Consider the following 22,470-nt stretch of genomic DNA (forward strand, 5'->3'; position numbering starts at 1 on the left):
CTCTTTGCTCTCCCATTTTGATGCTGAGCCATGCTTTTCATGTCCATCTTTGCCTAGTCTAGTTAACAAACCATGACCCTTTGCCACAACAAAGGCAAGGATGCCAGCAGAGAGAATGTGACTCTGCCTTATCTAAACCTTGCCCAATCTTGGGCAAGCAGATACATGAGATTAAATAGGAAATACTGGAAGGGCAGAACTGGGAGAAGGGAAGGATGCTGGTTGGGTTCTGAACATGAAGCAGGGAGAACAAGTAGATGGAGGTGGATGAGGAAAAGGCAAAATCTAGGCACACTGCAGTAACTCATCACATTTTCAGGTGAGATTTCAAGAAAGTCAGTTTATAAAGGGAAGGGTTGCCATTTCTGAAACTACACAAATGTAGGTAGTCGTAGACACAAAAGGGCCTGTCTCCATGATAGACTTAAACTGGCTTAATAATTAACATCTCTTCCCAATGATTCCACTATTGTTATGTGGACGAGAAAAGAACAGAAAATTCAGGATCCTGACCAAAATTTGATTCAGGGAACAATCTGGTGGAATGCATGACAGTTTAAATGTTATCATATTTTGTAATCAGCTTACTGATTAGTTCTATCATACTTGAATCTGCCTTGAGTCCTAGAGAGAGAGAGAGGACCACAAATGAAAATTTTAAAAATATATTTTTACACCTGTTTAAGATTGTCACTGCAATATGCCCACAGAGGAAAACCGCTTGTTATTATAATGATCCAGCACCCAACACTGCCTTTATTCTGACTAGAAGAGTTCAACATCTAAAGCAAAAGGAGATGTTACTACAAAATTAATGATGCAGTCGGTCATGAATCAGGCATCTTTAGTTAAATTTTAAATAATAAAGCACTGGCAATTCTGTGGAACTATTCGTGACACTATATTCAACAATGTCCATATAGAAAATAATGAGTTTGACCCAACCAGTTTTTTTGCTCACGAAAAAAGGAGGTGGGTGGTCCCTTCTGGCCACCAATGAGGCTATACTGGGCACCATGGGACCTGCATTGACAAAAGCAACAAACGATGGGGCCTGTAATAAGGAGTCCAGTTGAGAATAGGTCAGGATTGAGCAAAAAAACTCACTGAATGCAAACCAATGGAAAACAGGCGCTTCACATTCCTCACACCCCAACCCAGAAAAACAAACAATGTTCAACTCGGGTACCAGAGGCTTGACTTCGATGCAACAACCACCATTCAATTCATTATCAGAGGTCACATGGGCTACTGAGCCACAACAGGGCTGGTGTCAGCATACCCTGAGAGGGGGCAGCTGCTGGGGTCCAGGGCTTCTGGGTGAGCCCCCTGTGACAGACCCCCCCTAGCTGTTTGTCTCCCCTCCCACCTGTCCGTGGGCCTTTCCTCACTTATTTGCTTGTAAGTACCACCAGCCATGATTCCAGCTTTCCAGCACGGATACGAAAGGCATGTCAGTGGTACACAGTGGCAGCACTCACTGTGGCCACAGCAGCTGCACACAGCAGCCAGAGGTCATGAATGTGATGCAGGTGGCTGTGAGCACTGGTGGTAAGAGGGCTTGGGAGAAGGGGAAGGATTCACAGTCAGGTAGGAGGACACACATAGGTAGATGGGTGGAAAGTTAGGCAAGGCCAAAACCTGGAACCGGCACTGCATATCAAGGCAATCATAGAATTGTACATACTTTTCCTTTGACTTCATCAAATCACATCAAGGGGAACTACTTGTTAACATAAACCCTTCTACTGAATTGGAACAGGATAGAGGATTAAATATTCATTAAATACACTTTAAGATTAATAAGCAGACAGGCTTATTTGTAATAATCACACATTACTAATCCTTAGGGCCACTAACCTCCAGGTGGTGGCTGGAAGTCTCTCCCCTCCCCAAATCTTGCCTTTCCCAGACTCCACCCCCCCCAAAAAAAAAAAATCTCCAGGAATTTCTCAACCCAGAGCTGGCCATCCAACTAATCTGCCTTACCTTTTGTCCTATTTTCTTCCCCTAAAAAAGAGAAACTATAACATCCTTCTAGACTGCTTAGAAATATGCAGGATATAGATAAAAGAGAGAACAGAAAAACAGATGGGAGGAACAGGGCTTAGTGTATTTATTTGTTTTTATTAAAAGTATTTATAAACTGCCTCTTCTGTTGGCTCAAGGCAGGTTTCAGGTAATAAAACATTTCAAATTAAAACCAGGTGAAATTAAAAATGAAAGCAAATACCTCCTTCCCCACTGCCTTGGAGGGCATTGGTTGGAGAGAAGAGGGGGTGGGGTAACTACTTATAAAACACCCTGCACAACATGTTGGTTGGATAGCTATCTATTCTTCTATCTCTTTCAATCAACTTCTAGCCAGCTTTCAATTTATTTACAAAGATATTCCATATTTCATTTGTTTGTAAAAGAAAACAAGCCAAATAAACGGAATGGATTCCTAATCAACTCAGCTGTTGGTGAAATTTTCCCTTTACTGATTCAACCAATAACAACAACAACAACAACAACAACAACAACGATGATGATGATAATAATAACAACAACAACAATAATAGACATAAAACAAGAGTGCATTGTTAAGAGATATATCATATTACTTACTTTAATGATAATGCCCTTACAGCCAGTTCAGCTCTTGCAGTGCTGGTAAGGAGCTGTTTATAGTGCCTCAGCTTTGGTTTTTAAACTAAGGAAATCATGAATTCAAAAGGTAAAACTGCTTTTTTTCCTGTGCGGTTCTAAAACCGCCCCGAGCTGTATATTGGATGGGGCGGGATATAAATCCCAAAAATAAAATAAAAAATAAAATAAAATAAAGTGGCACGCAGGTAAAAAAAAAAATCCACGAATAAGGCATCCGGTTTTGATACGTTTGCTTATTCAGATGTCAGATGAGATGTTCCTCAAACTTTGGATTCCATGTTCTATTTGTAATATAAGTAACAGAATGACAGAAGAGTGTCCCAAGGCAGCTCTGTCACTTTTTTCAATAGCAATTGCTTCCCAAACAGCTATTCCCACACTAGAATACTCTATGACAGAGGTTTTCAAACTATAACTACCTCTCCAGGTAGGTAAAGCAACTCAACCAGATCCAATGGGAAACTGAACAGTCTTTAAAACAAGCTGTCACTTATCATGCCCTGAAGAATGTTTTCACTAGGGTTACGTGGCAGCGTTTATGCCCCCCCCCCCCCCCCCGGACAAAGATTTTCCCTGGAGAACCAATCCAATAACCATACAAGAACAAATCACATAACTTGCCTATGCTCTGTGTGCCACCAGGGTAATGAAGGTCCCCAGATTGTGTCCCTCTAGCACCCCTCCCCCAGCATTCAGGGTGATGGTGGCATGCAAACGGGAAATGGCGTTTCCTTAAAATATTTCTCCACTTTGGTACCTCCAAACAGCAGTTACCCAACAGTACAGTCATCTTGTTTAGCAGCGTGGCAAAATAATTCATTTTATCAGACTAAAAGATTACAGCACAATTGATTCCAATTAAGCAATTCCTACAGCTATAATTATCAGGACCAGTATATCAACCTGCGAAACAATTCTACTCTTTGGACCACAAGCTGTTCATTATTCCCTCCTGGGGGGTAGGTAGGACAGCCACCGCAGGTCTAGGGCTGAAACTGAAATCCCTGAAATTGGTTGGGAAACTTTTGCTTTGTTGAGATTCTGCAAGCTGTGCAAGATGGACTTGTTCAAGAGGCCTTTTGACACCTAAGGTATTGGTGGATTTTAAAGTGCATTATCATTTGACAATGAGTCTCTGGTCAGGGAAAGGCAGCTGAAAAAGGCTGTAAATAAATAAAGTTTGATCCAATCTCTGATGAACAATAATGATGGGTTGGATCCAACCAGCTTTTCCACTGGTGAAAAAGAGATGACAGGAGTTCCCACTGACCCCCCCCCCCCAAAGGCGACTCTGGGGACCATGGATCCCGCATGTACAAAACCCATGTGGGGCAGGGGCTGCAATAAGGAAAGGAACTATGTGAGAATGAGCAAAAAAGCTGGTTGTATGCAACCCAATGTTTGTTCTTAAGGACAGCGGGCATTTGCTACCACATTATAAGTACGATATAAACATTTGAAATTAAAAAATAACTCCCAGATATGTCTCAACAGAATGCATATCACCTCAGAACCCAAGGAACAATTTATTTGATTCTAAATTCTCAGCTAGCACAACTTACCTGCAGTTCAGTATCCATGTTGCAACTAAACACTTCCATATACATTCTCTAGCATCTTTCAGCCAATTCTTTTACAGCCCCTTAACTTCAGTGCCACAATTGCTTTGTACGATTTGGCTTGCTAACCAGATTGCATCGTTTGGGAGGGAGGGGTTATAATGAGGCTTACAGCTGTACGAAGATTTGAGTTTGTTCAAAAACCTCATCTACCATGATCTCCATCTCATCAACCTGATCCATGAAGAAGCAGATCACTCCCATCACAATCAGTGTTTGTCCATAGATCTTTTACAGTTTTGCAAATCTCCTCTTAAGGTAGGCTCCCCCACTGCATCACATCTCAAGACGTGAGCTCTGACACACAGAAGCTCATGCTGAAATCAGTGTTGTTACTCTTTAAAGTGAACTTCTTGCTTTGTTGTCACATGCAACCGTCACAGTCAGCCACTGGTTTTCAAACTATGTTCCAAGGAAGTGTGCATTCCTTGGGATCTTATCAAAGGGTCCCCCTATGAGAAGTTCAGCAATGGACAATGTTGCCATCATGACTTGTTACAGAGCCAGTTGCTGAGGAACATTGTTCTAGGAGTATACATGAGTTCATGCAAGGTGATGACAGCATCTAATAGTGTTTAGGAGAACAAACTGACTAAACTCCTTAAAGTATGATCCCAAATTTTCCGTAAAGCACAATGGGTGTTGCAGTGGTCACAAATGGGATGTTCAGCAGACAAGTCAACAAAGGAGAGGGTTCCCAGGAGATATAAAGTTTTAGGATTACCACAGTAAACATTCTTCCCCATTAACTGGCAAATAAGTAGAGCTGTCCATGACATCAGTGTTTGTCCATAGATCTTTTACAGTTTTGCAAATCTCCTCTTAAGGTAGGCTCCCCTCAAGACGTGAGCTCTGACACATAGAAGCTCATGCTGGAATCAGTGTTACTCTTTAAGGTGTCACTGAACTTCTTGCTTTGTTGTCACATGCAACCGTCACACAGTCAGCCACTGGTTTTCAAACTATGTTCCAAAGAAGTGTGCATTCCTTGGGATCTTATCAAAGGGTCCCCCTATGAGAAGTTCAGCAATGGACAATGTTGCCATCATGACTTGTTACAGAGCCAGTTGCTGAGGAACATTGTTCTAGGAGTATACATGAGTTCATGCAAGGTGATGACAGCATCTAATAGTGTTTAGGAGAACAAACTGACTAAACTCCTTAAAGTATGATCCCAAATTTTCCGTAAAGCACAATGGGTGTTGCAGTGGTCACAAATGGGATGTTCAGCAGACAATTCAACAAAGGAGAGGGTTCCCAGGAGATATAAAGTTTTAGGATTACCACAGTAAACATTCTTCCCCATTAACTGGCAAATAAGTAGAGCTGTCCATGACAGATAAGACACACAGCCAATTAAACATGCTGCATTTGATTTTAGTAATTCATCAATTAAATCTGCATATGTGTAACAATTCTGGAGAAAAGGACTCAATACACATACCATTGTTCACATCATCTAAGATTCTGCTGCCTCATTAATCAGAAACAACTTTTGTACCAATCATAAGATTTGATTGATTAACCAATTGACTGAAAGTGCAAATTTGAGTTATATTAAGTTTACTGAAGTCATTGGTATAATTTGGCTTAGGATCATACTGCAAATGTGCAACTTGTCACAGGATCAGTGTGTACAACTGACAGCAGCTGTAATGGTTGCAACCAGCACATAGAAACTTGGTAACATGAATCCATCATGATCTAGTTGCCTTTCACACTTTGAAGCAGCTTTAAAAAAATTTTTTTAACCTGATCTAGTTGCCTTTCACACTTTGAAGCAGAATCAATCCAATATCCAGAATGCCAAGATGACATTTCCAAACTGAAGCATGTCTATTACTAGCATTTATATAGCTTTGTGTGTGTGTACACCAGGTCGCTTCCAACTTGAGGTGATCCCATGAATAGATTACTTCCAAAACATTCTGTCACTAACAGTCTTGCTCAGGTCATGCAACCTGAAAGGCAAGAGACATTCAGAGATGGTTTGCCATTGCCTGCTTTCCGTATCACAACCCTGGTATTCCTTAGAGGTCTCCCATCCAAATACTAGCCACGGCTGACCCTGCCTAGCTTCTGAGATCTGATGAGATCAGGCTAGCCTGGGCCATCCAGTTTGAGGCTAACATCATTGTACCACTCCCAAAAAAAAAAAAAAATGAGCTCACCACTCATGGAGGACCAAGAGGCAGGGATGACTGTATGTGCTACACAGGGACTGGAGGAGAAAACAGAGGTTTCAATGGCAAGATACTATGAGCATGAAGACCCCAAGCAAAGGGGGGGGGAGAACCTTGTCCCAAGGTCAAGGTACATGAAGAGCTATCTACAATACAGGAAATAAAAGTTGTATCAATTAAACAAGAAAACACTAAGCGCCACTTCTGGAAGCTGATCATGTTGAATCTCGACTGCAAATATGAGAATGTTCAAAAGTGGCCTGTGGGTAGAGGACTTGCACTGCTGTCTCAAATAACTTCCTGTGCAATTTTTATCCTTGGGGCGGGAGGGGGAGGGGCTTTGTTCTTGCTACCAGAACTGCTTGCCTACAGTTGGGAAAAGCACAAGCATAAGCTTGCAGCGCACCACTAATTTCAACTCCATTTCTCACCAAATCCCAAGGGCACCTGGCCAAGCTGCTAACCATTCCAATTTGCAAGGGAATGCAGGATACTTACTATTCAGGCCTGGTGCACGTATGCACACATATGAAGGGGCAACCGGGGGGGGGGGATGGACTGTACTATTTTATTAACATGTTTTAAGAAGGCAGGTGTAATGATACCTGATGAAGTAACTTATTTATTGTCTTATATGCCAATAAAGGTATTGTATTGACTGTACCATTTCAGATTGCAGGCCCAGGTCCTTCACATTAAAAGAAGCCAGAAACAAGACAAGAGTGTCTCCTCCGTTTGCTTGCTATGCTGGTTTTCTGTGCAGTTTTAGCCACAGGGATCATTCCCTGCAATCTGAAGGAGTGCACTCCTTTCTACTACCTGTGCTTTCTGCTGCCCCACTGCCACCTCATTCCCCCACACACGCAAACCAGGCCTCCCAGCTGCAGCAGAGGCACTTCAAGTGGGGAATGGAAGGAATTGGAAAGAACAGCTGTGGCCATCCACATGGAGCCAATTCTGAACTAAGACAGGAGTTGCAAAAAGGCCTCTCCTATGGATTGTTTGTCCTTTTAAAGCAGGACTGGACATTTCTTGAAAACATGTGTCTGTACGGAGACGGACCCACACGCCTTGGCTGCCTTACTAGGACAACAGCATGGATAACAGGCTGGAGAGACATTTGACATTCAGTTTTACTATCCAACAATCAGAAAGGGGATTGTTCCCCCCCCCCCCACACACGTTTGGTTGGAATATCCATTCAGCTCTATACATATGTAAATGCAGTCAAGTCGCAACTGATTTATGGTGATCTCAGCAAGGGACTTTCAAAGCAAATAAGAAGCAGGGTCATTTGCTGTTTCTTTCCTCTGCAAAGTCTTCCTTGGTGGTCTCCCATCCAAGTACTGACCCTGCTATACCATTCTGCCTTCCCTCCCAAAGTCCAGTATTTCAGCAGAGTTGCCTAAATCACACTGAAGTCAGTGTGGAGTTATGAACCCATTATTATGTGCTGGACTGCAGCACTGATCTGTAAATAGGGTTGCCAGCTCTGGGTTGGGAAAAACCTGGAGATTTTGGGGGTGGAGCCTGGATAGGGCAGGGTTTGAAGAGAAGAGGAACCTGAACATGACACAATGCCACAGAGACTGCACTCCAAAGCATCAATTTTCTGCAGGGGAACTGATCTCTGTAGTCTGGAGATCAGCTATAAAAGCAACCAATATTATCCTCATCTAGAAGTTTGTTACCTTTGACTGCATTATATTCCAGCAGTGGGGCAGCTGACAGGTCCTATACGCTGCTTCCAGTTCCTGAGGTAAAGTAATCTGTCCTTCCAGATACTGATGGCCCAACTGGAAGAATGATTTTGCAATAATAGTTTTGTGTTGAAATGGTTGACAGAAAGGCCAGTGGGGTATTTTTTTAGAATCCCTGTAACTCAAGGGTGTCGAACTCATTTGTTATGAGGGCCGGATCTGACAAAAATGAGACCTTGTTGGGCCGGGCCATGTGTGTCATAAAATGTAATGCCAGGTAGCAGAGATATAAACTTTATAAAGGGCACAAACACAAAGATTTTTCCCCCTAAAATAAAAACATGCTTAAAACATTAGCTCTGTAAGCTGCAAACCTACTTTTGATTTACTGACATTCACCACAGAAATCTTATGCTCAGAGTTCTGAGTCTAGGACCCAGGTTAAAACATGAAATTGCTGAGTGATTAAGAGAATCTGGCGAAGCAAGCTATGATGCAGCAGCAGCAGAACTGGAAGCAGGAGATGGCCAGTTTCACTGCGAGCCTGATGGAAGCCCTCCGGGGGCCTAATCTGGCCCCCGGGCCGCATGTTTGACATCACTGCTGTAACTAGCCACATTTAACAGAGTTCTGGGTTGGATCCAGCAAACGCACCATCGTGGCCAAGTACCCTCCTCCCTACAATCTCTGCCTCACGTGGTTTTTGTGCATGTGGATCCCATGATCCCCAGAATCATCTTTTTGTTAGTCAAAGGGGACCCTCTCCTCCCTTTTTCACCAGTGGAAGAGCAGGTTTGATCCAACCCTGTATTTTGAAGCAGTATGCAATGGATCCAGTACCTGATGATGGAAAGAAGCAGTACAAAGGAAGGATCTCCCTTGTGAATTAGATAATATGAGTTTATCATTATTGAGATCCCAGCAGGTAAACTCTTGCAGCAAATTAAGGCACCCAAGGGGTTTTACAATGATGGCTGTTGTTTCTTATTTTTAATATGCCACACAACATCTACCATGTTTTGCATCTACCATGTTCACAGCACATTCCAAAAATATTAAGTAATTAATCCTCTTTGGGATAGGCATTAGTGTGCTCATATTACAGCCGTAAAATTAAGGCACCCAAGGGGTTTTATAATGATGGCTGTTATTTCTTATTTTTAATATGCCACACCACATTTTGCATTTACCATGTTCACAGCACATTCCAAAAATATCAAATTAAGGCACCCAAGGGGTTTTACAATGATGGCTGTTGTTTCTTATTTTTAATATGCCACACAACATCTACCATGTTTTGCATCTACCATGTTCACAGCACATTCCAAAAATATTAAGTAATTAATCCTCTTTGGGATAGGCATTAGTGTGCTCATATTACAGCCGGAGAAACAGAGGCAGAAACAAAACCCATGCAAGGCCCATAGCTAACAATGCATAGAGATAACTTCAAACCATGCTCTTAGGCCGTAATATCTCATGCCAATTTCATATACTTGCTTCTACCTTCATAAGGATTTCAGTTTGGATTTTAGATTTTTATGCTGACGCTTTATACTGCATGGAATATGATATGTAACTATAGTATAGTGATGGTTTCTTCAATCACCTGCTGCAACATCTAATGTCATTATTTTCAGCTGGTAATCACAGGGGCTTAAGATCTGATAACAATACGGTGTAATTATAACAAACCTTTTCAGATCTGAATGCTACTGGAGGGCATTAAACTCTGTTTCAAATTACAGCTGAACATGGCTTGAAAATACCTCAAAGATTTACAGTGCAGTCCTAAACAGATTTACTATCTGTCTCAGCCCACTTACTTCACTGGACATAGAAAAGCATAACTCTGCTTAGAACTGGCACTAGCAGTTCATTTCCTAAAGCCAAGTGGGCAACAGAATCTGGTCAGCATTTGGAGAATGGCTAGAAACACCACTCCAATGGAAGGAAGAGGAAGATACAATTTAAAACAGAAGCAACAGGCAGATTATCGATTATCTTTTTAAACTGCAAGGTCTCCTCTGGTGCTAAGCATGAATAAAGATTGACTTTTTCAATTTGCTTTGCATTTAGCTGCAAGACCACCAATATGGATTGCTCTTAACCCTTTGAAGAACCAAGAAAACTAGTAGCACACACAAAAAGACCAGAAAGAATAATCTATGTATCCTTCCCAAACTCAGTTTCCACATTATACAGAGGAACACAGTATTACACATGGATGTGGTTTTATTTCTATTGTTTTTCAAGAAATCATAGAGGCCACAGTGAAACCTCTAAAGATGTTACTACAGAAGGGAAAAGACTGTGCAATACAGTAAACCCAAAATGTGCTATTAAATCTGAAACAGCTCTCAACCACTATCCCACCCTATAATAGGATCAGGTGGATAATGGACAGAATTAAAAAAGAATGCAGCTCAAGCATTCCAGACACTGTCAGATTGTTATAACAAACAACTAGAAACCAGAGGTGGTTGGAACAGGGTGGGATGCCTTAAAGGAGGAGGGCAAAAAGCTGCAGGCAAAGGGTGGCACGAGGACACAGAGTGAAGAGACAGCAATTAAGAATGGGCACAGACTGCAGTGTTTAAACAGAAGGGAGTGCAGAAACCAAGGATGTTGTATTAAGGAATGAGAGCACAGGAAGTACACGTGCTGGGGAACCTGGCCAGCTGTACAACATCTTAGCTGTGCTTCTTTCTCCTTCCCGGTTGCAAGTACCTGTAAGCCTTGGGTATGGCCAGAGGTGAGAGCTAACAGCTCTTGGCTCTCTGACTCTTGGCCCATGGCCTGCAGCTGGTGCCTCTGGATAAGCCAGCTATGAAATCCTAGGTCAGCCCAAAACACAGTTTGTGTTTTTGCTTTTTGTTGGCTTTTTATTTATTTGTTGCTGTTGTGAGGTGGGTTGGGTGCCTCTGGATACAAATATTTAAATACACAAGCCAACGTAACAGGGTACAGACGCGGCAGCTACAGGAAGACAACAAAATGCACAGTAAAGAAGAGGAAGAGCAGATGGAAGGGCCCTGAATGGCATTCCATATGGGAAACACAAATGAATATGTAAATACTTGAGGAAGTAGCAACTGAAGAAAGGGAGGAGGGTAATGAAACGAACTAATACCAGAGATGATACCATTGTGCTCAGAAAGGGTAGCAGAAATGCAGATACAAAGATGCTGGGAGAGGATTCGAGGCAGCGATTCTGCTTGGTCAAAGATGCATCTCAGCCGACCTAGGGCATGAATGCCATTAAGAAAAGCACTGCTGAAAGAGGACTACCTCCTTCATTTATTCTGGTTCCCTATCTTCCAACTGCCACGTATTTCTGTCTTGTTGCATCTTACATGTCCGCCCTCCTTTCATTTTCAAACACCCACCCTCTTTCCCCCCTGTTCGCAAAAGAGCTTGGGTTTGTGTAAATGCTCACACACACTGTATGTGTGGCAGTTCCTTCTCTATATTCACCATATAGCCATTCCATACTGGGACCGAGCAAAATCTCCCAGTCTGGAATAATGGTTTCAAGACTTTATACTAGGAGTCTCCAATAGGTATCTTGTGCACAAAGAGATCTGTTTTAGGCCCTTAAAAAAAAAAAGTTTTATTTCATAGTCTTTTTATTTTTGCTGCTTAGCTTCATTTCTGGTGCTCTTCCTAGCCCAGGCTCAGGTTCTAAGACTGGATAACATACATCGGGGAGGGGAATACATGAGAATATTCACATTTATCCCCACTCTTCCACAGAAGCTTGCTGGGTGACCGTCGACCATTCATACACACTCAGCCTAACCTACCTCACAGGGTTGTCGTGAGGATAAAATGGAGAGAGCAGGACAATGTAAGCTACTTTGGGTCCCTTCATGTACAGAATGCCCTCTCTTTACCAGACACTAATCATTGTTTGTTCCAGGCACACTCAAGAGGATTATCCCCTGGCCAATTTAGATTTTCATTTCCAAAGAAGAAATAACAAAACAACTGACCAAAAATGAACAACAAAAGAAAATCCCTTAAGCAGCCCCCCCTTGAAATAAAAAATACATAACTAAGCAACACACACAATACTCAGACATAAGACAACTAACAGTGAAATCCCATTCAGGGTTACTCCTATCTAAATTCACTGAGATCTATGAGTTTAGTAAACTGAGTCAGGCCTGTATTGGATTGGCTGGTATTGGGGTAAGTAACGGGGGGGGGGAATTGTTTGCTGAAATACCCGCAATAGTCAATGTACAAAAAAAGACTTCAGCAAAGTGAAACACATATGTAATCGGCAATAAATCTGTACATAAAATCCATCATGGGAACTAAAAGTCCACAGAATGCATAAAGTCCAAAGTAGAAATTCAACACTTTTCCTAGGTAGTATACAGTGTTTTAGACTTCTGGTCCTTCCTCAGGAACAACGGGCCGCAATAGAAAGTCTCATTCCAATTTCTTTACAAGACAATATTGTTCAGTTTCTTTATGGGCCAAGTCTCCTAAGCTTGAAAGTGCACCTCTCAAGGTTGCTACTATGTAGAACAGGACCAAAAATACCTCCATAGTAGCATAGTTGCTGATTACATATGTGTTTCACTTTGCTGAAGTCTCTTTTTGTACATTGACTATTGCGGGTATTTCAGCACACAGTTGTTTTGCTGTTACTTGCCATTTTGTATTGTGTGCTGCATTGTTGGGTTACTTGTTGGTATTGGGGGTAGGCATTCATGCTCCAGGCCTTAGGCTCTGTTTAGAGGGACTACCTTTTTTTATGGACAGGGACTGTGCATTGAAGAGCTGCATTACAGGCAACTATCAAAGAGGTGCAAGCTTTCTCTGCCATGGAAACTAACTACTGGAAAACCATGGTGTCTTTAGACTACCACAAGAAGGGGGACCCGCGATACTCGCAGGGGTGGGGGGAGAAGCTCCACCAAAGAAGGAAGCAGCCGCAGGTGAGCCTTCTCCCCTGCCCCCCGTCCCCGGCACCCACAGAGAGGCCTGCGCCTCTCCAAGCCTTCTCCCCCCCGCGGCAGTGAGGGCTGCTTACAGCTGCCAACCCACCCAGCCTTCTCCCGCCCCCTCCCTGGCATCAGTGTTGGCCTGAGAGGCTTCCAGCCACCGGGCCCACCAATCTCTCCCACCCTTCTTCCCCCTCCGCCGGTTTCCTCCCCCCCCAGTGGCCAATCTCCTCCTCCTCTCTCCCCACCCGCCTCGGCTCTGGTGGTGAGCCCTGAGAGGCTTCCAATCTCCAGCCCACCACAGAGTTCCCAGAGCGTTCCCTGCGCATGTGCAGGAGATGCTCTGTTACTTTGGGGGGATTTAAATATCCCCCCTATATTTTTTCAACTTTTTAGATTTTTGTGCACACCTGGGGACTGCCCCAAGTGTGCAGGGAAATCTCCCTGCCCCCCAGGTGCACCCAGTGTGCGTATTTAGATATCCGCACGCAGGGGGCACCTTCGCTATTAGATATATAGATTATGCAGCTCTGTCAAAAAGTCAACTTCTGTCTCTGTGCACTAGCTCTAGGGTACAGCATTAAACAGACAGCTGAGCTTAACTACATTGCCAGAAACCACAGACATCTACCTCTCTGGGTGGCTCCAGTTACTATATGTCAAGCTATATTACTGGGAGCCACATGGTAGCCACTTTGAGGACTGTTGCCTGATATCTATAACCGCAAGGGAATGCAGACATCTGTACCTTTCCCATGTGGGCTCAGGAATGTGGGAGTCTATTAGTTTTACCAGATGCTCTAAGTTAAATGTTAATATTAATCTCGTAACCTTGATTTATCTTTGGACTTTGACATATATGTATATCAGTCTCTTCCTGTTAATTGTAATTTCTATATACATCAATAAAAATTTTAAAAAAGGAATGTGGGAATCTATGGTGAAATCCCATGCTGCTGTTACAAGCATTTGTATAACGTATCAAGGAAAGCAGGGCCAATTTGAATGGGTCTTTCCTACATGAACATTACCCCTTTCCCTTAGCAACGACTAGCTGGGAGAGACCTACCTGCCTGGTCCCACTTATGTAGCCACCATACACACTGACTGCCACAACACGCATTCTCACAATAGAGAAGCTGCTCCTGTGCTATTAACATGAAAAACGTGGCCACAGTTTCCACAGATTTCTGAGTAACTGTGTTCTGATTTGGATGGCCCAGGCTCGCCAGATCTTGGAAGCTAAGCAGGGTCGGCCCTGGTTAGTACTTGGATGGGGACCACCAAGGAAGCCCAAGGTCACTGTGGCAAACCACCTCTGAACGTCCCTTGCCCTGAAAAGCCTATGGGGTTGCCATAAGTCGGTTGCAGCTTGAAAGCATAAAAAAGAAAAGAACAGGGACCCAGACACTGCTGTGTGCTGCAGCACAGGATGTGAAGGCTGTGGGTGCGAAGTGTGGAGCTAGAATAAGGGCAAGGGCCAGGTCTTCACTTGAACCAAGGTTTAGTCCCAGGGCCTGAAACATGCAGAGCGGCCTTCCTTCCCCCTGAAGTACTACAACTAACATGCACAGATCTTGGATGAGGGGAAGGAGGTTTGTAGGGCAGTGTGCTACTTCCAAGCAGGCTTGAAGCCCACATTAGAAAGAGCTGGGAAGAGTCAGGAAGAGAACAAAGAGAGGGTAGTATTGCTAAGTATGTTTGAATTCTTGCACATACGGGAGAAGGGCTACTGTATGACATGAGACCCTTTCCACTCTCTGGCGCAAGAGAATTTATTTATTGACTTCATTATACTCCACCTTTCTCCCCACCGGGGTCCAAAGCAGCTTACACCACTTTCTTCTCCTGTCTTTTAGCATCACAACAGCCCTGTGAGGTATATGTTAGGCCGACAGTGTACAACTGGCTCAAGGTCACCCAGCAAGCTTCCATGGCAGAGTGGGAATTCAAGCCTAGTCCAGCACTCTAATATGGGACTGTTCAGAGCAGCACTCCCTTGGGCAACAGCATAGCCACTCTCAGAGTGGTCCGTCTCACACAAGAGAGGAAGTGTGCTGTAGAGTGAACTGTGATCTCTACTCCTATTTTACTGCTGTGGTGATGGGGAGTGGAGGAAACATTTATCCTCTCTTCCCTCCGGTAGCAGCACCTACAACAGCAGCGGGGGGGGGGGCTTCTTTCCCATGGCTGCCTATGGATCACGGACTGTGTTATTGGAGGACAAGCAGAGAGTGAAAGAAGGGCACTGTCTTTTTAAAGACAGCACATGGGAAGGGCCTTGGGTGTGCAGGCCTGCTGAGAGGCTTGGGATCTTTGCTCCCTGACAGAACAAGCAGGGGTGCAGGATGAATCCATGCAGTTTTCAGCTGTAGGTTGGGAAACTGCTGGGGATCCAGGAGTGGAGCCTGGGGAGGACAGGGACCTCAGTGGGGCACGGTGCCACAGACTCCCTCATCCAAAGCATCCATTTTCGCCAGAGGAACTGGTCTCTGTGGTCCGGAGATGAGCTGTAAATCTGGGGGATCCTTGCCTCAGGTCCCTCCTGGCGGCTGGCATCCCTAGTTTGAGTTTCTTTCCCAGTGCTTCCAGGAGGACCACAGAGTGATGAGTGGTGAATTTGGAGGATTATCAAATGTTGAGCCAGAGTTTAGGATTTAAAATTACGATTTTAACACCTTTTGGGAAACAGGGTAATGCGAAGGACAGACTATTTCCACTAATTAAACAAGTTTCTACCCCAATCCCCTGTGCTACTACAGCCATCATCAAGTGACAACCATTCCTGACCCTTGCCTATTTCGACATATCTCATTAAAGGGAACAAGTGCAAGCCAGGCCGATTCTTCTCCGGGCCAACTGGCAGACTTCTGAAGGAAGCGCTCCAGACTAATAATCTGGCAGCTCGGAGCCAGACGGCCAGGTGGGCCAAGGATCAGCCGGGCAGCGCCGGATGGCCTGATGTCCAGCGGCTGGGAGCACAGCCATCCAATCCCCCCCACCTCCCCGAAAAGCGGCGTGATGCTGACCAGCGCGTGGTCCGCTCGGGCACGCCGAGTTTTGCAACGGCCCCCTGGTCCCTCCGCGATTGGGCCCGGGAACCTCACCCCACACTCCTGATCTCCGGCAGGCGGCCGCTGCCCAGCCAGGGGCAGGAGAGAACTGCGTGGCCGGGAAAGGGAGGAGAGGAGGAGGGGCTCTGGCGCGCCTGGGCGAATCTGCTGCTTGGCAAAGCGCGGTCACTTTGGCGGCTACGGATTTGCAAACCCGGCCACGGGCAGCAGGAGGGAGGCGGAGGAGGAAGCGGCAGGGCGGGGTGGAAGATTTAAACCGGAGGGAGCGTGAACGGGGATAGGAGCGAGCACGTGTTGGCGTGAGAAAGAGCGGAGGGCGGCGGGTCGCTCGGAGCGACACAAGCGGGCCCGGAAGACATCGGCTTCGTTCTCCCCTTCCAACCGGACAAAGGGAGTTTTTATCATCCCGCTTCACCCGACATAGCTCACAGGAAAGGCGCCGGCGCTCATCCCCGGCCCAGAAACCCCACCCTTTGACCTGAAGCCCTTAATCCGCGATTGAATACAGGAAAGCCGGGGTGTCTCACTAGAGTGGGGAGTGTGCTCTTGGCTCATGCGCAGAGGCACCCGTCGCTCTTCAGGGCCTTGTGCCCGGCTTTCCAATAGGTGCCCAGCTGAAAGGATCCGAGCACCTCACTTGCAGTCTCCCCTTTAATGAGTCCCTCAGGGCGTGCTTGAGAAGAGAACGGCACACGCAGTGTCTCGCTGGCCGGCTCAGGCTGGATTTGGGGAGGCGGCCAAACGGTGCTGGAAGGACTTTCCCCCCTTCCCCTGAGATGCATATCGCCATCCCACTGGATGCGTTTGGGGGGGGGGCGCCCCCCCCCATAACCCTTAGCCCTCCTTGCAGAAGGGCGTCAAAATTTCAGACAGTCAAGGGTATTCAAAAGTCTACAGCTGGAATAGGGATCATCTATGGAGATTGGGGGGTCACCATAAAACGGGGCTCCTGATGGAGACTCTACAGCAGAATCCTGATGTATCAGCGGAAGCAATAGGGAACGTGGGTAAAATATAAGTGCTCTTTAGGTGCCTTCCTTACTGTGAATAGCAGCCCCACGACTTCTCTCCCAAGTTCCCGGCCTCTCTTTGCCTCCAAGGAACCAGCCCCAGACGCGACCATCCCTCCTCATCCCAAGTGACCATGGAAGAGACACATTCACGTATTAGTCACCAACACGCCTAATGAAAAAGTGAATAGCAAGAGATGCGGTGGAGCGACAACGGGTTTTTTTTTTTAATGGTTTGGGGGGGGGGGGATGAAGTGGGAGGGGGTATTCCCCGTCCCACCCTGCGCCAGATGAGTGGGGAGGGGGTCTTGGTAGAAGTGCCTGCTTGAGAGCTGATAAACCGGAATGGCAAATGTAAAATGGAATGCGCGGGAGAAACCAGTTGGCTCCTGCTTAAAAATTAAAATAAAAAAAGGGGGGAGACATTCCGCATTATATAAGTTGACCTCGAAATCAACAACAGGATTCTACCGCAGACGCCAGTTTCATCTGCGAGGTTTCCCAGCACTGGACCCATTCAAAGAAAGCATTCCCTGGACGCGAGATGCAGAGACCCACTCAGAGTGTGCGCGCACACATGCACTCCCCACGCACGCAGACGCACAGCTCGCCCCATCCTTTCTCCACACGTCTGGTGCTCGGCTTCTCCTAATCCAACCGAGAGCTCATCCTGCCGCGCGAGATACTGGCTAGCCCCAGACGGCCCCCGGCGTGCACGCTCCCTAAACGGTGGCGCCCCACACGAGCCGCTGCCGCCACCTACCAGTTCTCCTGCATCCACTGAATCGCTTCATTCTCGTTGAATTGCTTCTCGAATTCGTATTCTTGCAAAGTCAACACTGACATGTTCATTGGACCGGTCTTGGAGAGGAAACGCTTTCCTAGATGCCGTCTGCGGGAGGCCCTTTTTTTTCGGGAACGCCTCTGGGTCAGGTATCGCCTGCTCTTCTCCTGCCTCTCTCTCTCTCAGCTATATCCTTGATGGAGCATTGCTTTTCCTCCTCTTCCTATAACCTCCTCTCGTGTCTGGAGATCTCTCCTCCTCTCTGCTTCTGCAATCCACCCTAGGCGGAAACCGAGCCGAGGCGGTCCTATTGCCGCTCTCTTTCCTCGCGGCTCATTCATTTCTTTTAAAAGGAGTGTTCGCTTTTCCTAGCCGCACAACGCTCCAACTGGGGGTGGGGAGAGGAAAAAACCGGAGCTGGCGAGAGTCCCAACGAAATCGCCTGTCCGATGTCTCTTGTAACCGTCTTTTCACGTTCGCCTGCCTCACGATGCTGAAGGAGAGGAGACTCACCCCTCCCCCAGGAAACCTGCTAACGGATTAAACCCACCGTTTGCAAATTCGAATAGTAAATCCCACCACCAGAACGAGGTGTAGTTAATAACACGGCGAGGTTTACTCAATAAGTTGATTCCAATGTTTTATTGTCATTTGGATTACTTCTCTGGACTTTGCCTCTTCCCTGGACAAAAGCAGAAGGTGTTTTGGTATAATGCACAGTTAAAGCTAGGGCTGCATGGAGAAAATGGGGAGTCTTTCCTCCATCTCCTTTCAACCTTGTATCACTATAGATTGGAAATAACGTTTAAAGATACAGTCTCTATTACATATTGACTTTTATATGCATCTCTTGGGGAGTAACTGAACTCCAGCGAGACGGACATCTGTGTAAACTTGCCTTACATCTTGCTGCACTAGATTATCACCTGATTTTGTTCTCAGATCAGCAACATATATGAATCACTGAGTTCACCATACATCCTCTAGTTCTAAGCAGCCTTCTGAACGTACGATCAATAATTTTAGCTACTTTTTTAGTATAGAGAACCAGTGTGGTGAAGTGGTTAAGAGTGTTGGACTAGTATCTGGGAGACCTGGGTTCGAATCCTCACTCATGCCATGAAAATTTACTGGAGGGGCCTTGGGCTCCCACAAGGCTGTAGAAAGGAGAAGAGAAGTATGTAAGTCACTTTGGGTCCCCACTAGGGAGAATGGAGGAGTTAAATTGATTAAATAAATAAGCATGTTTGTGGTAAATTCTTCTGGTCTCTTAATTAGCTGTGTTATGCCAGAGCACTAGATTAATTATTGCTCTAAATCTTCAAAGTTAATGGGGGGGAGGCTTGTAAGTCAACTATCAGAACCTTTTTAATGTTGATTTCCCCCCCCCAAAAAATGACAAAAGCAAGATTATACAACACTAAAGAGAAATAATAAAGATTCAAGAACCATGTCTGAAATATATTAGTGGTTATTTCTTCATTAGTGGCACAGAGGATTTATCCTCTGGTTAACATCTGAACAGGAGCTGCTGTCAGTTCTAGCCCGTGCTGGTGTGAGCTACCAGCCTTGTCCCCAGCTCGCCGTCCACCCAGCGGTTCGAAAGCTTCGGCGAGTAGATAAAATGGGTACCACTCCTTAGAGAGGGTGGGCACACTAAACCCCCGTGGGGGAGGTCTTACCCGGCGAATGGAAGGTCCAGCTCGGAAGCCTGGGAAAAAAGACCTCTTCGGCATTAAGAAGCCTGTGATGGGCCAATCCGGTTAGGCGGTGGCAGTGTGGCACTATGACTCAAAGCAGTCCTGGAAGAACTGACGTCATCCAGCCAAGCTGAAAGTGAATGCCGTCCGGAACACGCCTGAAGCTTACAGCTGAACAAAATCCCCGTTGGCTGCAAAAGTGTGTGATTTAAAGAATTATATGTTGTCCTCCCTTACCCTATGAATCATTGTTAGTCCCATGTGAAAACTTGAGTAACTGTAAATCGCTCAGCCAGCAGCTCTACAGGATGAGCGATCAATAAATCAAAAGGTATTATTATTATTATTTAGTTACCCTATGTACACATATGTTGATTATTGCTAGAGATCAATATTGGGCTAGAGTATAAAAGTGCCACAATGCCATTCTTGAGATGCTTCAGGAATGAGGAGGTAATGAGCTGATCATAGGGTAAGAGGAATGTTAGTTCAAACAGCCTTGGACTGGGGATTTTCCTTCTAGTTATGATGACCTAATTATCTGAAATCTCTGATTTATTTATAGTCCCATCAATTTCTACATTTTGTGTGATGCAACCTGGTTTGCTTTTCCTTTATGCCCATAACTAAGATTGCCAACTTGCAGGGGGGATATCATGTCCCTTTAACAGATGTAAAACCTTGGGGCATGAAATAACCAAAGATCAAACTGTTTTTAAAGGTATAGCTAGAGGGACCAGCTGAAAAGTTGGCAATCATACTCATGCCAAATTATTATTAAGAAGAACTGGTTTTTATAGCCTGCTTTTCACTACTTGGAGTTTTGGAGCGGCTTACAATTACCTTCCCTTACTTTCCCCACAACAGACACCCTGTGAGGTAGGTGGGGGCTGAGAGAGTTCTGAGAGGACAGTGACTGACCCAAGGTAACCCAGCTGGCTTCATGTAGAGCAGTGGGGAATCAAACCCGGTTCTCCAGACTAGAGTCTGCTGCTGTTAATCACTACACCAAACTGATGAAACTTGTTAACCCGTTAGGCCTGGCTGAATAAGAATAATACCTCATTGTATGAGCAGAACTAAATGGGGGAATGGGTTTACTCTCAGAAAACTGTGATTAAACTGTGAATCAACTTGGTTGCATCTGGTGGTGGAAAGTGCTGTCAGTCACAGCTGACTTATGGCAACCCAGTAGAGTTTTCAAGGCAGGAGACATTCAGAAGTGGTTTGCTATTGCCTGCCTCCGTGTCACAACCCTGGTATTCCTTGGAGGTCTCCCATCCAAATACTAGCCAGGGCCAACCCTGCCTAGCTTCTGAGATTGGGCTAGTATAGGCTATCCAGGTCAGGGTTGGTCACACAAAGCCATGATTTTAGAAGAATTTCCTCCATGGACATTTTCTTAAAGCTGGGGGTGTGAAACTTCAGTATACGAAGACAGTGTACCTCTGAACTGAGGAAGTAGGTTATGAGGGAACAACTTAATATCCTGCTTATGAGCATTCAATGGCATCTTATCATGGAAACAGACTGCTGGGTTAGATGGATATGACTCACCAAGGCAATTTTTTTGCCAACAATGTACAGTTCTAGTTATCACATTTCACAAAAGGATACCGCAGAACTGAAAAGATACAGAAAAGGGCAACCAAGATGATTAGGGAAGTGGAGCACCTTTCCTATGAGGAAAGACTGAAGAGTATGGACTCTAGATTAAAGCAACTAAGAGGGACATGGCAGGTTTATAAAATTATGGATGGGATGGAGAAGGTAGATAGAGAATGCCTTTTCTCTGTCTCCCATAACATTAGAACTCATAGGCAACCAATGAAGTTGATGAGCAATAGGTTCAAGAGAGACAAAAGGAAATACTTCTTCGTTTAATGAGTAATTCATTTGTAGAATTCACTGCCAGTGTATGTAATGATTACCGTGAACATAGATGGTTTCAAGAGGGAATTAGACCAGTTCATGAAGGAGAGATCTGGCAGTGGGCCCTGGCCATAGATGACTAAAGGGAACCTTTGTAATCATAGGCAGCAGACGTCTGAATACCACTGTTAGGAAGCAGTATCAGGGGAGGCCTTGGACTTTATGCCCTTTGTTGGTCCGCCAAGGCAACTAGTTTGTCCACTATATGGAACAGAATGCCAGACTAGATGGACCCCTGGTTCAACCCAGCAGAGCTTTTCTTATACTTTTATCTTAAAATATTTTAAATATAGGCCCCCAAACAGCTGGTATGTATGTGTGTGTAAAGCGCCTTCAAATCACAGCTCACTTATACTGGCCCATAGGCAAAAGACATTCAAGGCAAAAGACATTCAGGTATGGTTTTCCATTGCCTGCTTCTGCATAACAACTCTGGACTTCCTTGGTGGTCTCCCATCTAAGTATGAACCAGAACTGACCCTGATTCGCTTACAGGATCTGACAAGATCAGGCTAGCATGGGCTTTCTAGGTCAGGGCAAACCGCGGATAGCAAGCATTGTACTAGAAGTCGTATTCCTGATGTTTATGAACCAGGGTGGATGGGAAAAGGTAAAGGAGGAAGATCTATCTGACCATTCTAAAATGAAGCAGTGGGGGTTTCATTCAATGGGGTCCATGCTGATCTTTCCTTGGTGGTGGCCTTGCCAAGACACAGGCAGTACATATGTCCAGTGGCCTTTAATGTTGTGATGACAGCAGCCAAGTGACCTTACCTTGTTAGTGCAGTCACAGGGCAGCTAGAGCAGAGTTCTTTCTGGCAGGCAGATGAAGAAAGCTCCTTTTCATCTGCTTGTTCT

The 22,470-nt window shown here is 45.2% G+C and overlaps 1 protein-coding gene across 1 annotated transcript in view; it reads right to left on the reverse strand.

Annotated features, from left to right (window-relative positions):
- Nucleotides 1-18,191, reverse strand: part of ELOVL6 (ELOVL fatty acid elongase 6) — a 109,999-nt gene extending 91,808 nt beyond the window's left edge. The window contains exon 1 of the mRNA XM_015425831.1: nt 17,960-18,191. Within this exon, the coding sequence (XP_015281317.1) occupies nt 17,960-18,048 (89 nt within the window). The 5' untranslated portion in view covers nt 18,049-18,191. The remainder of the gene's footprint in view (nt 1-17,959) is intronic.
- Nucleotides 18,192-22,470: the final 4,279 nt, after the last annotated feature.

This window comes from Gekko japonicus, unplaced genomic scaffold (assembly GCF_001447785.1).
Source record: "Gekko japonicus isolate JY-2015 unplaced genomic scaffold, Gekko_japonicus_V1.1 scaffold2242, whole genome shotgun sequence".
Taxonomy (NCBI): Eukaryota; Metazoa; Chordata; class Lepidosauria; order Squamata; family Gekkonidae; genus Gekko; species Gekko japonicus.